We start from the raw sequence: 19,838 nt of genomic DNA, 5'->3' as shown, positions 1-19,838 counted from the left end.
AAGCCAACAGAGTTGGGCCAAATTATAAAATCACAGACCCCCACCCCCCCAAAAGCCCAACAACAAACAAACCCTTGTTACTGCAGATAATATAACTTTCCTACTTCCCCATAATAACTCAGAAAGCCAAATCAAGGAGGACAGATGCAGGCCTGAGCTATAAAATCCAGATTTCATTTCCTATCACTCCCCTCCCCCAGGAGCTCAGGGGTGTTTAGATTCTGGGCTGTGGTTTAAGTCCATCTGTGTTCTTCAAGTATAAACATCTTCATTGAAACCAGACTCATCCTGTACAGCCATTCATTTAGTGAGCTCATCTGTGAGAGACATGGACTGGCACATTTCTATGACAACCAAAAAAAAAAAAAAAGTAGCAGCTTCACACAAATTAAACAGCTTTTTACAGCCTCCCTATTGTTCCTGAGGCTGCTTTCTCCAGCATCTATAGTTTCTTGGATATACTGCCCAGATCAACACTCCCTAAAACGTCCCTCTTTCCATAGGGAAACAGAAGCATTTTGTAAGGTTTTGATGTGGGGAGGAATGCTAAAAAAATAAAAGAATCAAAGCAAAGGGACTACTGTCCCATCTGGTTCTCAATTGAATTAAAAAAGAAAGTCCAAGGAGTGACCATAAGATTCTGAACCAATAAAGTGTTCCCAAAAAAATCCTCTCTTCAAAAATGAGTCCAAGTAGCTTGCTTTGTTTAAATACCTTGCTGTGGATTAACTCTTGATAAGAAAAAGTAAAAGTACTGTTTTTTCTCCATCAAGAACAACAAAATTCAAAAACAAGGGCCACCATTTGGAAGACATCATTCTTTCACTTGCTGGATCTCAATCTGGCTTTGTTGTTTTTACACTAAATCATCCTAATTAAAAACAAACAAACAAAAAAAAAGAAGCAGCAACAGGGCACAGGAAGGTTATTTCATACTGAAAGGTTATTTCAGTATAACCGGTTCAGGTCAATGGTTTATTTTCCCACCTAGTAAAACCAGGTAAATACAACAGGGAAAACATGACACCATCTTCTCTTCACAATGATTTCATGTCACAATACACACGATGATATAAAATTATGCCATGTTTTCAGCCAAGATATAGCCTTCAGCTCAAGTAACTGATACACTTTCTTAAGGCACTGCTTATTTAAAAATCCACACACTAAAGCAAGTCAGCACCAGATAAATAAAGCAGCTCTTTCTCTGACACACATTGCCAGTCAATGCAGAATTCACATTGTCCTTGTGTTTGTTATTCCAACCCCTCAAATCAGCGACTGCCAGCTTACACAATTCGTTAATTATAAGTAGTTAAGCTTGTTTTTACTAGTATGGTACAGATGCCAAATCACTCTTAGTGATTCCCAACAAGAGAGAAAGATGCTATGAGTAAAAACAATGGAATGGACTCGCAGGATATAGAGATGCCAAGCCACAAACATAATGCCAGAAGAATAATTTTTTTTTTTCACTCCCATTCTCTCCACCTTAATTTTTTGAGATTTAGTCTCAACCCAGACTTTACTGAAATAGGCAACCTGTTGGATCACTAAGACTCCTTGTGTTCGCAATAGCTTGTGTCATCTGACCACAGAAATAATAAATCACAGGAATAAAGAGATTCTTAATTTCTTTAAGTCACAGAAACCTCAAGTGCAACATTGTCTACTATGGTCAATTTTTTCTCCTGGCATCGTTAAAAGTTTCCCAGTCACATATAGACTGCACCCATCAACTCAATGATTTTCATCTCGACAGTGTTTTGACTTGATCTTTTACTCACAAGTCATTTTGTTTAATTTGCTTCAGACATTTTTCCACACACGATTCAGAGTAGTGATACACTGCCAGGCAAAGTACTGAAATGTTCCCAAAGGCATAGATGAAGGAAAACTCAGTTATTAGTGGATCTAAAAGGTACTACTTATTACTTAACCAGCTTGCCACAGACAAAGAGCATAGCTAGCGCATTATGGCTGTTCACGGCAGATGCAAGCTTGAGTCATGCAACTGAAACCACTGTGACCTCCTGGTGGAATTAGATGCTAGAAAGACAAAAGGTGTCCAAGTCCAGCCCTAAGGCCCCATCAATTCTCCCAAAACTCAGGATAGCAGTGACACATAAAGCCACAGGAATCTCCTCTCATGACCAGCTCTCTTTTGTCAAGGATCAGATCAAAAGCTGTAAGATACAATCACCTTCAGAAATGCTTCACTCTTAGAAATTCAATCAAGATGCAGGAATCTTGATTTTGACTAATTTCTAATCAAAAAAGTATGGAAAGCATAAACACACCCTTTTTTTTTTCTTTTTTTAAAGTAACTACTAAAGTGTTGAACTGTATTTTTCTGTGCAATGTATCCTATGTCATAAAACTAACAAAGGGATAAAACCTCAGGCTGGAGCAGTGCCTTCAGAGGCCATGACCTGCAACGGGCAAGACAGTCAGAAATACAGGCAATTGGGGAAAACCAGAATTAGGGTACATCGGATTCTAAAAATGAGATATCACACATGGCGAGGCTGATTTCTGTAAGTGCAGCATATTCCCTTCTCCAGTTTAAATCTGCAAACGGTGGGCCACACTGTTTATTTTCTGCTGCCTACACAATACATCAGATCTGCCTACTAGGAACACACTACTATCTGCAGGAGTATGTTCCCCAGAGATACGTATGCTGCAATCCACTCCGGAACAGGCAAAGACCACACAGTATCACATTGTATTTCCAGCTCTCTGCAGGGGTATGCTATGCCACCTCCTGTCTCTCCAATATAAAGATGTGCCACTTCTTCTGAGACCAAGGCAATCATTGCAGATGGTGATCAGTTACAAACAGGAAGCATCCATCCTTCTGCTGCACTTCGCTGAAGAAACCGGCAGCGAACAGTTCCCTCCTTGTCACCACTGCTCACTTCTGTGCACTCAGACGTGCACGTCTTTACGCTGCTGCCTCTGTCCTCACAGCTGATAGAATGGCAAGAAAAAATTCAAGCTACATGGCAACAGGTTCATTGCAGGACAATATGCTGGGCAACAAATACAACCTCTTTTTACAAAGGTTAAGATTTACTCAAAACCAGAAAGCTCAGGTTTTTTGCTATACGAGACTTCCAGTTCCCTGATGAGGAAATGAAGTGATGTGACATTAAGCAGCTCATGAATCTCTTCAATTAATGCATTCTGCACAACGGAGACTTCCAGGGAATTATCTGCAACCACAGCAGTGCCTCATTCCTACTGAGGATGAGTCACTTCAATTCCCATATTCTTGCTGCAGGCAGAGAGCTAAGGACTATTCCCTGTCTACTATAGTCAGGCAAATGGTTGGAATCAAATGCTGAAACTACTTGCACAAAAACTTTAATTAGGGTTACCTTATTTTCTGCAACTATTTGAGCATTTCTATTCAGCATTTCTTCTAACTATTCGTCAGCTCTCCACTCTTCATGTTGATTAGGGCTTATGCTACAGGAGATAACATTTCCATCTCACCATCTTCAGGGAACAACTGAGGAGTGTGCCATACAACCATGCAGAAGATGGCAAATAAAAGTAGTGAAAAAACAGTACCAAGATAGCCTGAACTGCAGGAGCTTTACAAGCAGCACATCTCCAATGCTGAGCTATATTACAAATCAACTTCAAAGCTATCCTGGCACTGGACCCTAAGTTGCAGGAGGAAATAGGACAGCAAAGGCTGAAGAAGCCAACATCAATAGATCACTCAGGGACCCAGAAGTACAGCCAAGCTCAGCACCATTCCACAGTGAGATCCGGGGCCACCACTCTCATTTCTGAACATGTCAGCCCTTTCCAGAAAGTCATGGGGAAACGGAAGGGGGAAGAAGAGAGTTTTGACATAGGTGGTATGCCTTACTGCTTTCCATCATATGAAGGGTCAGGAAGGTCAGCTACACCTGCAACCTACACCTCTCCTAAGCCACCAAACTCCTTACTGCAATACTATGCCAATTGAAAAGAGATTTTATCATTATTAAACTGGTCTGGGGTATATATGGGTGTGACTGTAGCTGTTTTTACAAATTTACAGATACTGCAATTTTAATTTAGAAAAAAATTTCCCAGAAGAGACACAAAATCTGTGTTACAAGTATTGTCAAACTTGAAAAAGCCTTTGCTGACTACAGCTAGTAGTCTATGTGCTTCATGTGATTTGCAAACTAGAAACACTGGAATTTTAGATGAGGAGGGTGTCATAGACTAATGGGGATTCTCCCTTCCCCCGGGAATATAGGTTTAGAGAAGAATAAGATCATGTTCTCTATGCAATTTTATATGAAATTATTCATCTCTAGCCAGCTGCAGTCAAGACATCTGCTTGTTTTCATTTCACTACAGGAAGATTCACACCACCAGCCCCCCCACCCTTACCTCCAAAGGCAGCCAAGATTATATCCAATCGTAAAAAGAAAACTTCAAGAATTTCAAAACTAAAACTTAAGAAGTCGGGTAAATTACACAGAGACCATAGATGCACCTCTGCCCCACCTAAAGCACTCCTAAGAAACATGAAGTGAATACTAGGCTGAGGAAGTCTTATTTAATCAACAGCCTACTGACTTTCATACAGAAACATCTGTATCCTGTGGTTTACATGAAGGTAAATCATGATATATGTATCATGAAGGTATCGCTTTGTTTTGAGAATCCCTCACACATTCCACATGGGATCATGCAGACGGTCCTTGTGTGGTCAAATAAAGTTTGTGAACCCATGCCTTTATAGCTTTTCCATATTAATCTGCACTCTGGGCACATATCCAACTATAGTCTCATGTATAGATCACTAGGTTACTAACTGGCTTGCATACTTGGGGGGAGGGGAAATAACAAGCTCATGACTACATAATTTAACACCGCCTGTGCTTTCACTTTTACATGCACAATCCTTTTTTAATCTAGTCTTACCATAAATCAAGAGTAATAATGCTTGCTGAAGAGAAACTCGGGTCCCTACATGCTGGAACACACAGTAGGTAATGCTGAATTCATTTACATCAACGCTCACTCCAGTGCAAAGACGACAAGGTCTTTTCACAAACACGCTACAAAAACAGGAAGCAAAGGGGAAAACTTCACAGTGTTTGGAAACAGCAGAGCATTGTTTGCACAGGCTTTCCTTACAAATGCAAGAGGAAAAAAAAAACTGGGTAACGTGAAATCTGAGCACAGCAAGACTCAGATCAGACACAAGCGTCTCAAGACAGCAGCTCTCAAAAGATCTCCAGGTACAGACTGTACAGGCAAGAAGATGCATAGGGTAGGGTTTTTTTCTCCTATTTCTGCTAAGAAAATCCAACAAGTAAAGCAACACACTCTCCCAAGCCCTTGACATTAAAGCTAGATAATGTAACACAGCGATGCATCTTTATCTCTGTTAAAGCAGGAATGATAAATGAAGAAGCATTAGGAAACACATAATCCACCAAATTTAAACATTTCCATTATTTTTAAACTGCATTCAAAAGGGAAGATACATAGGCTTTGCACACTGTGGACTGCCCCAGAAAGCCATCTTCACCTCATATTAAGAAGCTGCACTGTGGACTACATCCCTTCAAGATGAGTCAAAAAGCTCCCGCCACAAGCATGCTGCAGTCACTAACTCAGAGACTTCCCTTTTCAGCTGGAGCACAAAGATCCGATCTCTAACTTGAAACTGCTTTGTTTAAATTTTTCATATCATCACTTCCTTTCTTTCCCTTCCCCCTTCAAGTCCACTTGGGCCATGCTGTAGTACCATAAGCGCATACAGCCTGCACAATATATAGATAATGCATACAGTTAGTGCTGCCTCAATCCCGACTCTCCCCAGGTTTAAAACCAACAAACCTACACACCAGTCCACAGCTTTAAAGCAACAGAGGACTGGTCCTATATTTGGGCAGGCACCAAGGAGGGCTCAGTACTTTCCCATGTCTTCTATCTCCATGAGGGAGCAGCTTTATACACAGTCAACTCCCGTAACAGATTTGATTTCACCAGATTTAAAGTACATTAGTCAACCCAAGTCACTGGGGACATTTGAAATAACTTACAATAAATCAGAGAAGATTAATTTTAAGAGAGGCAATGACGTAGCACCAAAAGAAGTGCAAGTTAGTGTTAGGAGAGAGGCCATTAGCACTATTTCTCAATGCCAAAATTTTTTTCACCATAAACATGAGAGCAAGTTGATGTTACAGTCTTCAGGCAAATGTTGGGCTCCAAAGGCAAAGTGGTTACCTAAAAGGGGTATGTCAATATTTAATACCAAGATGCATGTCTGGTCCTGCACATTTCATTTAATTTCAAGCTTTTCCAGCTTTATTTCCTGTTTCATTCACAGCAATCACAAAAGATGAATTATCTAACCTTAGAAAACATGTTTTCAGTCAGACAAGACATGTTGACTGTGTCCATACTTTCACCTTCAGCAACAAAGTTCTGTGCCAGCGCAAGTTTTATGTTTTCTTCAATGTCCATATTAGTTGGTTGCAAAGCAGATGGGATTTTCAGTGCCAGGACTCCACGCAAGCCACTTGCTCCTCTGGTAGAGAAGGAAGAGCCTGTTCTGTGCCCATGGATGTCAGGCTACTTTTTAGTTTAAAATTTTAAAACTTTCCTCAAAAGTCACCATAATAGCAGTGACCAAAAAAAAAAAGAAACAACCACCCAAACCTGAAGGATCTGAAAGAACATGAAGAGTTGAAAGAAAAACGAAACAAAGTAATGACTAATAATTTGCACTTGCATAATATCTTTCATCAATGCTCCTCACTTCCATATACTGGGAAAGAAAATTGGTTGCATTTCATAACAAAAAGGATTGAAAATACTACTTCGAGCCCTTACTACACAGCTGGAGTTGCTATTCCTTTTTTAAGGAATATGTGAAGAAGTATCAGTCTTCCTGCACTGAAGGACTAAGCCGAAGCTCCTTTAACAATCCCATAGTCATGTTACTATAACCTATTTACTAAAGGTAGTAGCTTACAACAATTGCATAGATTTTCTTCTGGTTTACAGATGATGTTCAGTCATTGTTTAACATGATGTTGTTTTCTCTTTCTCCCAACATACAAATAAACCTCTCTGTTCTAACGTTACTGTTGGATAAGGAAGACAATTGCTTCATTGAACACAATTTATCTTCCACAAGGAATCAACAGGTACTCAAACTATGGGCATTTGACTACTGAGCAGTAGGACAAGGACATGAATGGATCTCATTCACCACAGTCCATCAAAGTAGATGGAAATCTCCTCTGCTGCAAAAGTAAATGCTGTTCTTCAAAGACACTGGGCCTCCACAGTTTTGGTCCCCTCCTCCCACTTTCTTTCTCAGAGCCAACATGCTAAGCAAACTGTTCAGATGACAGAACACCTCAGCTACAGTCAGAGCATCAGAGCCAGAGCATCCAAGGCAGGCACACTCTCACAACTTCCCCTCACTGACACCCAATGCCCAGCCTGGCATTGCAACAGCCAGGGCAAAGAAATCTCTCATTGTGCAACTACCTTACTACCTTTTCAAGCTGCCCCAAACAACTTGGCACTCAGATCCCCAACTAGAATAACTACATAGCTACCAGAAAAATACCTGCAGTATTGCATCAGCTTACACCAATGGCTCATACATCCACTGTTCAAGAGTCCACATAACTTTCTACTTTCAGTTTCCTATCTTCTTCCAACTTACATTGTAGTAGAGAGAAATGTGATGTTCTGAGATGCCTCTGCAAGTGATTCCTAAATTTAAGGGTTTGACATCAAAAAGTTTGTATATTAAATCCAGCGTATGAGAAGGGAGAGAGAACTGCTGATCTTTTTTTCAAAAACAGATTGCAACACCCTGCTTCTATAGTAATTTTGCAAGACCACTCTCATCCTGCAAATTTCAGTGTAGTCAAGGTTTCCCCGACTTACTCCCTACTTCTGAAATCAATCTTAACAGCCTCTAAAGCAAAAGCAAAGTGGTAGGTTGTCAGAAAGGACTAGTAGAAGAATATACAAAGCATGCACGCCACAGAAAGCAAGAGACTTGAACTAATTGGCACCTGGTTCCCTGACAGATATTTTCTTTACAGGAAGATTGAAGAGTAGTAAGAAGAGTACAACACCCTGGGCCACGTTCTGCTGTCAGTCACTCTCCCACACTTTCACTAATTTTTAATGAGATTTACAACCGTTAAGAAAACAAATAGCCATCAAAAACAGGAGGGAAGTTGCAGCCTGGCGGCCAAAGCAAAGAAACTTCGTTTCTGCTCCAACTGCTACTAATGTTCATGGTAACTGCTTTACCATGAACATTAGGGCAAGGCACTTCAGTTAATACTATCAGGACATGCAACTGATTCTTGATGTCCAACCTAAGACACTCCAGAATGAACCATAGATGCATAAACCAGCTGAGAAGGAACTGCAAATTAAGCATGAACCATCAGTAGCAGGCATGTCTGGAAGGTCTGATCTACGTTTATTTGTCTCTCTGTTTTCCCCATGTATAAAAACACTGACCATAAAGCACTTTGAGACAGTTGAAGCACAGTGAAGTTCAAACCCAAAGACTTGTAGAATGAAGTCATTATACTGTCATCCAAAAATCATTTTTTCTGATAGTTTTACAGGCCAAAAATAATCCCTCTTTTTTTTGTTCACAGAAGGTCAAACAGACATTCACATTTATGGAAAAAACATACACACCCTTAGTATTTTGATTAAAAAACTTGGCAAGTTTCAGAAACTTTTTCTTTAAAAAGCAGTTTCTACTTTACTATTAATAATGCCCATCCCTGAAAATGGATAACGAAGTCATTCAGTCTTATTTCAGGTGCTTGCACAGATACAGCAAAAAACATAGCCTGCTCACAATATGCACTAATTGTATTACGGTAGCAAACAAAAAACTCCGTGGTACAAAAGAACCCCATTACAACAGGAACCAGACATGGTAGCAGATACCTGCCAATCCCAAAAGCTTATACTCAAATAGCCAGAAATAGCAATATCACAGTTTTGCCATTGAGAAGTATCTGCTCCAAAACATTTGAAATGCACTGTTGGGAATACACCATGGGTATCTTCAGGAGGTTTAGGGAAAAAAAGTTTTCTTTTAAAAATTATCCAAACTGTCTACCTGCACATGCAATTACCTAATTTTGCTCAGTTAGATGTTAATTGTCTATACACAAATAAAGAATGAGGTGACTTTTTTTGTTTACAAAATTCTTGCCTTACCTTTGGGTTAACACCACCAGAAATCTCATCCATAAAATATGCAGAGACATCTGTACAATTCAATAATATGTACAACTTATAAATAAGAGAAAAAATATTATTTCTGATTATCACTTGCAAACACAGTTTCCCTTTAGACCCAAGAAAAATATTATAGAAAATATAAATATAAAATAATTCTATTTGGGAATACAATTATGTATTCTCAAAAAAACCCTCTGATTTAGCTTTATCTTAGCTTTCTTCAGGCAACATTTATTGTACCACATGTGGCATCTTTGTAAAAAAAAAAAAAATCTTACAAAACCTAAATCCATTTCTGTGTGCTTTGAGTTTTACATTTTTCAAAAAGATAAAAAGATTTTATTTTATCCAGCATTTCTTTAAGCACTGGAAATCCAGAAGCAAAAACCCTTTAGTGGTAGTTCCAAATATTCAACATCCCCATTCTCAGTATCATGAAATTAGAGATCTGGAGTTGGAGAAGCATTGGACAGTCATTTTTTATGCATCTTTTTTGAAGACCTGGTTATTACTCTTCTCCTCAATGAGAGTGAAAGCAATTTTTCCTTTTAAATTTTTCATCCAATGAGAAAATCATGAAATCTCTCAGTCACAGGAACAAGAACTTCAGGGAAAAGGCAACGTACTTTGAAATGTGCAAGAGCTCTTACCCCTGAAATAAGTGGTAATTCTGAGCAGACAAGGGAGAGAGGCACTTCAACAGCCCATAGAAGGCTCATCCCATTTTAAACCTCGCACTTTGCCATTGCCTCCAAAGTGAAAATGGCTACAGATGGGAATATCAAGCAAGACAATAGCAAAAGGAGCAGCACCATCTTCCTACGCCTCCCAGAAATTGGGGGCAGCTGCCCCTGTAGAGGATTCACCCTCATGCAAGCTTCAGCCAGGACCACAAACCACAGCAGCATTTCAGCAAATTTAAAACAAAAACAAAAACCACTTGCACTATCTGTAATTATATTTGCTGATGCACCACGACTCTACCAAATACTTAAACATGAATACACTGCAGCAAATAGCATGCATGTTCCCCAGCTTTGCAGAATATGGAGGTGCAGAGGAAGCATTTGCCCATGGTCTGTCATGTCTTGAAGATGTTCACTGCTGTCCTTGCCAGGGCTTTCAGACTGTGGTGAGCCGTCCTCATTAGTTTCTCTGTCCTCAGCCCCGGTTTTCCCCATAGAAGACAGTAATGTCACAAACTAACTTTCCACCAGGACGGTGCTGTCTAAAACCAGGGACATTTCCAGCAAGCCTCTCGCTCATAAAAGAGCCACTCCTCCTAGTACAGGCTGCCCAACACCTCGAGATCTGCCAACCAAAGAAAAAAAGGGGGGCTCTATTTTGTAGAGAGCTGTACAAGCCTAACAGTAGAGTCAGCCATCTCTCCAAACCAGCAGCCAACCTGAAAGCTGCACGGTAATCTTCCGCTGAACCTTTCTGGCTTTCTGAACAGCATATCCTGCCATTCATGTTACAAGCAATGAATGGTAATCCCCCTCCTCAAATTACCCTACTGATTTCAACAGAGCGAGACCAAGAATGTACGTGACCGAGTGTACTTCCAGTTCAGATTTTAGTCATTGCAACTTGACGAGTTTCTTGAGCTCAATTAGTAACAGGCACACATTTAGCAGACATGCTCAAATCCAGCAAAACACAGATGCCTTTTTTCTAAGTTTCTCAAAAAAAAAGAAAAATACTTAAAATTATTTACAAACATACTGAAAACTCAGATTAAAGTAGAAGAAAATAGACTTCACCATAAACTCATGCCCTGAACACCGCCGTCTGCAAGCTGGCATGTTACCTGTATTTGCCACTCTACTGGCCTGTTCCATCAGCCATGGGACAGCCCAAGAAGCAAAGTCAAGAAATCACTTTAAGTACTCAAAATGCCAGTATGGGTAACATCAAATGTCCACAGACGCTGAAACAAGACCCCCTCCTCCAAAACGTAGCAAGTATTGTTAAATTCTCCTAATTTTTAAGACTATTAAGTGAAGGCCTTTTAATTTAGCATCTGGTTCTGACTTCTTCATGTTTTCCTCCGCAACCACAAGAGCTAAAACTTCACTCACCATTGACGTGTTTGCTTATAATGTATGCTTTTCAATTGTCTTTTCCCTTTCCTGCTATTGCCCCTGCATTCTTAAATATTGTGCAAAACAGGAAAATTTTACGCAATGATTTAATAATACATTGTTTTTGGCAGCTTTTCCAGTCTACCATGTTTCCCTCTCTCTTCTTCCTCAACAGCTTGGTGGACTATAGGCTGAAACAGATCAGTTCCCCAATCCAGTTAAAAGACAACAAATCTGCAAAAGGTTCAAACAGAGAAAGCGTTCCCCAGCCACTTCACACAGATTTTCTCAACTTGACCCTGCAAACTGGTAAGCACGTACAAAAGACAGATTAAAGCAGTATGGTATGGCACAGATGCAGAAATGAAGGGCACAGGCCAGGACTACCTAAGACAGCATTTACTGCCCATGACACTGCATCACCAGACTGTGCGAAAAAGTTATTTTACTGAGTGCACATATGTGCACAAGTGTTCTATATGGATTACACATGCTAAGTACCAATATTCTTCAAATACGGGATTGTTTATGGAATTAAGCACTACACATCTACAAACACATGCAGATACAGAACAAAACTGATGCAACTAGTACTGCTCAAAACACTAATAAGAAAGCCACAATCTACCCGTGCAACCCACAATCTAATTACTTCTAAAGACTCCAAAAGGCTTGAACTGTTTGAGGTAGCTCTCTTCTTTCATAAATCCTATGTGTGGAGATGAGCAAAACCCTGTTAGTCCAGCCATGCCTATTAACATAGAAGGAAATTAGATAAGCCTTTTTATTGTATCACGTTAAAACTCACCTGTTATTTAGGAACTTCAAAAGTATGAACAAATTATATGCAATAAATTAAACAGTTCCAAAAAATCACTCCTCTCTATGTACTGAACCTTTTTTCTCCAAAAACATCCCTCAGTGTACATAATCCTGCCAACAATTTTGGTTGGGACCAAGGCTTCAGCCTCTGTTCTCCCACTCTTGCTAACAATGCATACCTAAGCTTGCAAATTGGAACATCAATGCAGATGGGACTCTCAGCTTAGCCTTCCACCTCTGAATAATTAAGTGTCCTTTTTGTGTTCCACAGAATCATAGAATCATAAAATGGTTCGGGTCGGAAGGGACCTTTAAGGATCATCTAGTCTACCCCCCTTGCCATGGGCAGGGACATCTTTCACTAGATAAGCTTGCTCAGTCCAACCTGACCTTGAACACTTCCAATGACGGGGCATCCACAGCTTCTCTGAGCAGTACATTCTTTCCTAGAAGGACCATCTAGCAGACTCTTCCCATCACTAGTTACAATGTTCTACTGGGGGGGGGGGGGGGGGGGGGGGGGGAAATCTCACAACTCCAGGAAGGTCCAACCCCGTGAGAGATGCTGAGCTCCTCCAGTCCCTGCTCTGATGCAGGATCAGGTCCCCACTGAAGACCAGCATCAACTTAGAAGCTTCCTCCAGGGGACTATTACCACCACGTAGTGGCTAGCACCACATCTTTACACCCCAGCCAAAATGAAAAATGAGGCAGAAGTATTTCTGAGTATCCTTTTTATTTATGCTCCTGAACATGTAAAATTTACTGGCTGGGTGTTAACACTAACAGTCTTAAGAGTTCTCACTCTATCAATGAATATAGTTTCTGTTTTCATATTTTATATAAGCTCTGTGACATATAAACACGGACCTTAACACTATTGACTCATAAATACGCTTTTTAACTGCTGTAGGAGCTATATATTCAAAGGTATGCTTGATAGGCATTAAACAACTTTAAAGAAATATCTTTTTACGTTTTCTTATGCTGAGCTACAAAATAATGTAGCAACAAAATAAGTTTGTCACAACAGAGATATACTCTGTTAAATCACCCGTTTTCAGAAAAATTTGGGTCTCATTAATGCAGGTGCATGCCTTCACTTCTGAAACAGAATCTCAATTTCAACCATGTAGATAACATGGAGCAATTTGTTCTCAGTTTGACGAGAATCCTAAATTATCATGCATTGCATGCAAATTATGAGATTCAATGCTCTGATGCACCTGAAGAAAATACCTAATAAATAACAACAGGGTAACCCAGAATAGGCAAACACACGTACACTCAAAACCTGTACGTACCACTTCTTGTCAAATGAAAACAATCATTTGCAATAGTAAACAATGAGAAATATTGAATTTAAAGAGTAATCTACCATTCTATTGTCATAATGGATCAAAAAAATGATCTTAAATTGCTCTGTTATTTATGTGTTCATACTTATTCATACACACAATGACAGCAGGCCCATCAAGCTAGTTTTAAGTCGTATTTGTAGAGCCCCATCAATAGCACAGGACTTAAGGACAGCACTTGGTTTACCAAACAGACCATTCACTTTACCTTTTTATTATTACAGCTAATGCATAACCATTCTATTTGGAACTTGGATAATGCTATAATACTCCTTTTCCAGGAAAGCTTTAAAAAAATTCTTCTTGTAAGATTGTTTTGAAACTTCTGAGCTCTGCATAATACTTCCCACTTGAGCTAATTGTTTTTCAAGGGAAATTTAATTTTAAAAAGTGTGTTTTTCTAACTAATGGGAACCTGTGCTAAAGTAAACAATGCGTCTGGCTTGATAGGAATTTTTGCTCCATCTTTACCAAAAGAAGGAAGGAAAGGCATGTAATAGCACGCTGAAAATGCTACTTGCAGTAGCAGAATTGTTGAATTTTATAAGAAACAATTAGAAGACAATTTTCTACTCCGTTTCTCCTATTTGAAACAGATAATCCTGCCCTGCCTCATTTAGGATTAATTGGGTATGTTCTTGTCTCTAGAAGAAAATATAAATGCAGTTCCCTAATTCACTGACATTCTTGTTTCAAATATATTTCTGATTAGCTAACTTGTTAGTAAATTATTCTCACACATCACTTTTGTACAGGAAAAAGTTTAAAAGACACTCAAATCTTTTCAGGACTGTCACCGGCTTTGAATATAACATTACATTACACTCAACTTACCTGCCAAGGCGAAACCAAGAAATGTGAAATGGGCATGAAAAGCCAAAGTTTCCAACCTCCTTGAGGAATATTAATGAGTAACTTCATGGCTTCAATTATGTATTATCTTCCCGGATGGGAATTAGAGAGGTCACCCCTAGCCAGCAGAAGTGAATCATTTATTTATTCTTTCCTTGTCTGCTGCACATACATACGCATCACAAGACTTTCTTGCAACCCAGTACTTTAAAGCTCACTGTCCTAAACATCTACTCCCAACTGGTGCAAGAAAAAGAATGAACGAGAAAAGCAGGGCAGAGACATGAAAGGGACAAGGCAGAAGGATATTAAAGGCATCGAAGTTCAGTTATGACGGCTATCTTTAAACTACTGAAAATTAAATTTTAACATTTCTGCTGAGGAGAGCCCCAGGTTTATTCTTCACCAAAAAAAAAAAAAAAAAAAAAAAAAAAAATCACACAGGGAATATTAAATTGGATTTTATTTTATTTGTTTCTTTGTTTGTACTATCATTGCCCTTCAAGCTGTGCAAGGACAGATCTCACTGGAAAAAAAATTAGTAAGGGCACTACATTTGAGTTTGGTAGGTGTTTATAAAATAAACATTATTCCTCCCCTGGGGGAGAAAGTCAGATTCATCCCCAGGCAATCAGTTGTCTGGCAAACTAAGTTTGTAAGTATCAAAATTTCCTACTGGAACTTTAGCATTTACTTTCACTAAAAAAACCTTAATCGGAATGAAAGCCTGGACAAGATGCAAGTGAAACTATAATGGTGAAGCTGTATTGTATTTGACAGATTCTTTGAGAAAAAAGAAATATGAAGCAAACAATGGAAACAACACATGCATCAGATAAAGTCTCAACACCTACAGTTATGGAATTCTCCACTCCACGAGCTAATACCTTTCCATTTGTTAACTGAGCATATATACCAATTCAGAATACAATTACTCTTCTTCTTTTTTGATGAACATGGACTTATTTTAATCGAAACAATCATTTGTGATAATGTCAGAAAAAGCACTTTGTAGAGAACATTATTTTTTTCCTCCCTAAATTTTGCTAAAATAAGGTGGCCTAACACTTGTTCCACTGCATTCCTGCATAGTGCTTCTGCTACGGAAAGCTATCTTGTCAGCACAAAACATGTAACTGCCTAATTAAACAATGGAAGTAGTTACTTCTTGCAAAAAGCTGTAGGTAGGGTCTCATTATTCAGACTTACATGTGGGCACATACAGTGTCTACCCGTGGAGAAAACTGCAGATGAATACTCCATACACAAACTAATGCTAACTCCTATACTGCAGCTCAGGCATTGACAAGTAAGAGCTTGTAGGGAGAAGACTTGAATTCAAATGTATGTCTCAAGTGACAATAAAAAGGATAGAAATTACCTAGAATCAACAAATAACTTACCCACTGTACTCGGGGACATAATTCGCTGAATCTGGATTTAGCTGTCATTACAACTTTTGCTTTCAAATGCAAAACATAGTGATGTTATTTTCCTGTTCTATTTTACTCATGTTATATAGAATGCAGTAAAACTCGTCATGCCAGAGGATTTGCAAAGGGATGATGTGAAGATTAATTAGTGGCTGCTCATAGAGCACTCTGCCTGTGGAAAGCCCTATCTGTAAAAATGACCTTGTTATCAAAGTTGTTGAGTGCTGCCAATGCTCACCTTCAATGGACTGTATGGATAATTTTCTACAGCTCTTGAAAACCAAATTAGTTGCATTTAAATACCTACCTACAGTTTCAGGAGGTTTTGGCACTTCCATAGGGGGTGGGGGTTAAACTACCATGTATTTTGCTTAAATCACATCTTTTCAGCTAAAAAAAAAAAAAAAAAAAAAAAAAAAGTAAAATCTAGGTGTCATAGAACCAATGCCTGAAAGATACCTCCCAAACGTACCCATACAGTCAAGCAACAAGTGAACGCGGATCTTATCCTAGTGCCATAATTACTCCCTGGAAACCAAAGACACTACCTGAAATAATAAAGCACAGATATTTCTGCGAACAACGGTATTTATTTGCTGAGTTAGTGCTGGGAAAAAACGATAAGGCGCAAGACCAAGCACGAAGAGCACTGCTTAACAAAATGGAACCTGCAAGGGTACGTACAATACTTTAGTATCTTCTTGCTATTTATATACATAAAATAATTAGGAATTAGAACACCTCAACATTAATTAAAGCATGACCCCATAGGACTTCAGGAATTTTTTCAGAGACAGTTTCTTTGGTGACAGATTTGCCAGCAAGCAGAGTTGGACATGTCCTGTACAAATACAACTTCATGCACAGTATTGCCACACTGCAGAGATAAACGTCTGAAGCATGATCATGCCTCTCTCTACCAGTATCCTTCTCCTCTGCTCAGAAATAATCGGCTATGGATACTGCCAGGAAAATGCCTCATCTCCACTGATACTCAACTTCCCCTCTAGGCTGATGGTATCTTAATAAAATGAAGAACTGCAAAAACTCCTTGTGCTCTTGTCTTTTGGGGGTTTTCTCCAGCAATGCTCGACTGAGCCTTCCTTCTCCCTTTACACAGCAGTTCTATCAAAGAAAGAAAAATATTCCCTTGGAAACATCCTCGACAGCCCGGTGGAAATAGTAAGCAGAGATGTCATTGTGGCACAAAAAAGAACTCCGTGAGAACAGGCAGCTGGCCTACCTGAAGGTTAAAGTAGCTCCCACTGAAAACCTGCTTTGAATACCCCACAGCAGAGCATGATGCAGGAGAGACATTTACACACAGTGTCTCTGCGTCTCAAAGTGTGAAAAAAATCCAACCTCTGAGCACAGCACAGACTGGGTGAAACCCATTTAAATACATCATTAACAGAAATCTACACAAAAGCCAATCCACTCTCTCAGATCACCAGTGTCCTACAGGAAGATCAGAATGAAGCCATTGAGAAAACTGAGATGCTTAGATATAAATCAAAAAAGGACATGATCGAAGTACTGAATGATTAAAAATCAGTGTAAAGCATGTTTTGTGAGCTGTTTTAATCACAATTAGACAAAATTTGGGTGTAGTCACATCACATACTGTACAAATGGTCAAATAATACTGGCCATGCAATTTTAAGTTGTACATGTAAATATAAATCGTATTTTTAAATGACTCCATACATCTGTTCTACATCTTTTGTACTGCTGATACACCACCTTGCATTTTTGTCTCGCATCATTTTCCATTAGGACGAAAACCCTGAAGGAATCTCCATATTTTACGACCCCACTGCCTGTGTCTGGGCAGGGTATGTGACCGCCAAATCAGAGCCCCAAAACCAGGCCTAAAACAAAGCCTAGCAAAGACCATGCAAACCCCGAGCCTTCGCTCTCGAACTGAAAGCATCCTCCACCTCCCTCACCTCCAACTTGGCCAACGTGCCAGCAGGTATCTGCCGACGTTGGTTTCGGGTAGAAATGGCTCAGTGTGGCGATTTCATATCGGTGTCATGTTGAGAAGAGAAGAATAAAAAACAAATTTTTAAAGGGAAAAAAAGGCCAAAAAAGCAATAATAATAATAATAGTAGTAATAATAAGTAATATATAGTAATAATAATAGTAATGATGGAGGAAGATAGGCTTGCTCGGAAAAAAACATCGAAATTGCGAAAATTAAATATCCCTAGGATGACAAAGGAGGAAAAAAAATCCCCGCCGACACTCCGGGATTCACTCCGGCCGAGCCCCACGCACGCACCGGCCCGCCGCGGGGGCTCCCCGCACGAAGGCGCAGGCGCTGCCCCCCCTCCGAGCCGCCCCGGCCCCGCCGATGCCCCGCGGGGCGGGGGAGCCGCCGGGGCCGGGGCCGTCCCCCGCGGCGGCGGCGGGCCCGGCCGGGCTCTTACCGTGGCCGAGGCGACGCTGCTGTCCGCTAGGGTCAGGTGGTGCGGCTCCCACCGCCGCAGGAACTTGGAGGTGAGGATCTTGCTGAGAAACGTCCGGGGGTGCCGGATGACACACACCTGGATGTCCCCCTCCTGCAGCAGCTTGTACCTCATGCCGTTGCAGTGGAGCAGGGCCCTCCGGCACGGCGCGGCACCCATTTTATTCCCCTCGGGAGCGGACATCTCGCCCAGCAGCGGCTTGCTCTCCTCAGTCTGCCTGCGGTCGCTGCCCCCGCCGGAGCCGCCGGTGCGATCCATGGCAGCCCCGCGGGTCGGGGGTGGCGCTCAGCGGCGGCCGCCCGGGGATACCGGTCTCTAACGGCCGGTAGAGACGGGTATACCAAATAAAATGAAAAATAATTTTAAAAAAGAAAGGGGGGAAAAAATGCAACCCCACGCGGCGGATTAAAAAAAAAACAAAAAACAAAAAACCTGTCAGGGAAGGTGGGGGAAGGGATTGAACCGCACCGGGGGTGGGGGGGGGAGAAGGGGGAAGGGGGAAAAGGGAAGCGATAAAAATCCTTATTCAAACTTCAGAATCCGCCCCCGGCGGGTCCCCTCCCGGCTCTCAGAGCGCCGCGTCCATGCTCCCGGGCGGGCGCCGGCCGAGCGAAGGGGTCGGCTCCCGGCGGGGGCGGCAGACAAAAGCCGGCGGCGGCGGCGGCGGCGCTGGGGGCTCCTGACGGCAGCGGGGGCTGCGGGGCGTCCGGCCGCGGTTCCTTCCTTCCCCCCGGGGCGTGTGCGCGAGAGCGTGCGGCGGCGGGCGCGCGTGTGCATGTATGTGGGTGCGTGTGTGCGTCCGTGGGTGCGGGTGTGTGGAGGGGGGGGTGTATATGTGTGTGTGTGTGTGTGTGTATGTGTGTGTGTCCACGCGCGCCGCCGCCGTGGGAGGAGGCGGCGAGAGGCGCGAGCGCTGCCGACAGCCTCTCGCCGGAGCGGCTCCGGGAACAGCCGATTGGTTCCGACGGGGTCATGTGCCGCCCTCCCTTTGACGTCAATGGCCGCCGAGCCGCTGAGGGCAGCGGCGGCGGCGGCCGCGCGAGGTGCGCGGGAAGCGTCGCGCGCGCGGGTGCGCGCGTGGCCGTGGTGCCCCTCCCCTCTTCTCCTCATGAGGGGACGCGTCGCCCCCGTCCCCCTTCAGCCTGGTCCTTCGGCGGGGCGGTAGCCATTTTCCCCTCTTCTCCTCATGAGGGGTGGTGTCGCCCCCGTCCCGTTTTCAGCTTCGCCCCTCGGCTGCCGCCCCGCCGAGGGACGAGGCTGAAAAGGGGACGGGGGTGACGCGGCCCGAGAAGGGCTGGAGGTGCGTGGGCACACCTGCGGGGGCAGCCCGGCTGCTGTCAGGTCCCTCCGCCATGAGGGGAACCCCCAGGGCCGTGGGGGAAAACATGAGGAAAAGGGACGAGGGCGGCTTTAGCGTAGTTGAGTTTTTAGCGTCTTCGGCATTAAGCTCTTGTGCCAACCACTGCAGAAAATGGCAAGGAAAGCCCCAAGCCTGGTCGCTGCCGCTTCACCAGCGGCTCCCACTGGTGTTCCTTTTCTTCTGG

General features: G+C 42.0%; 1 protein-coding gene across 1 annotated transcript in view; it reads right to left on the bottom strand.

Annotated features, from left to right (window-relative positions):
• The window catches only part of CMIP (c-Maf inducing protein), a 135,839-nt gene extending 116,687 nt beyond the window's left edge, over positions 1 to 19,152 (bottom strand). The window contains exon 1 of the mRNA XM_082005734.1: positions 18,256 to 19,152. Within this exon, the coding sequence (XP_081861860.1) occupies positions 18,256 to 18,552 (297 nt within the window). The 5' untranslated portion in view covers positions 18,553 to 19,152. The remainder of the gene's footprint in view (positions 1 to 18,255) is intronic.
• Positions 19,153 to 19,838: the final 686 nt, after the last annotated feature.

This window comes from Phaethon aethereus, assembly GCF_964289735.1.
Source record: "Phaethon aethereus genome assembly, chromosome: 13".
NCBI lineage: Eukaryota > Metazoa > Chordata > Aves > Phaethontiformes > Phaethontidae > Phaethon > Phaethon aethereus.
Note: the sequence above shows the minus strand (reverse complement) of the source record. Positions and strands in the feature narration are given on the sequence as shown.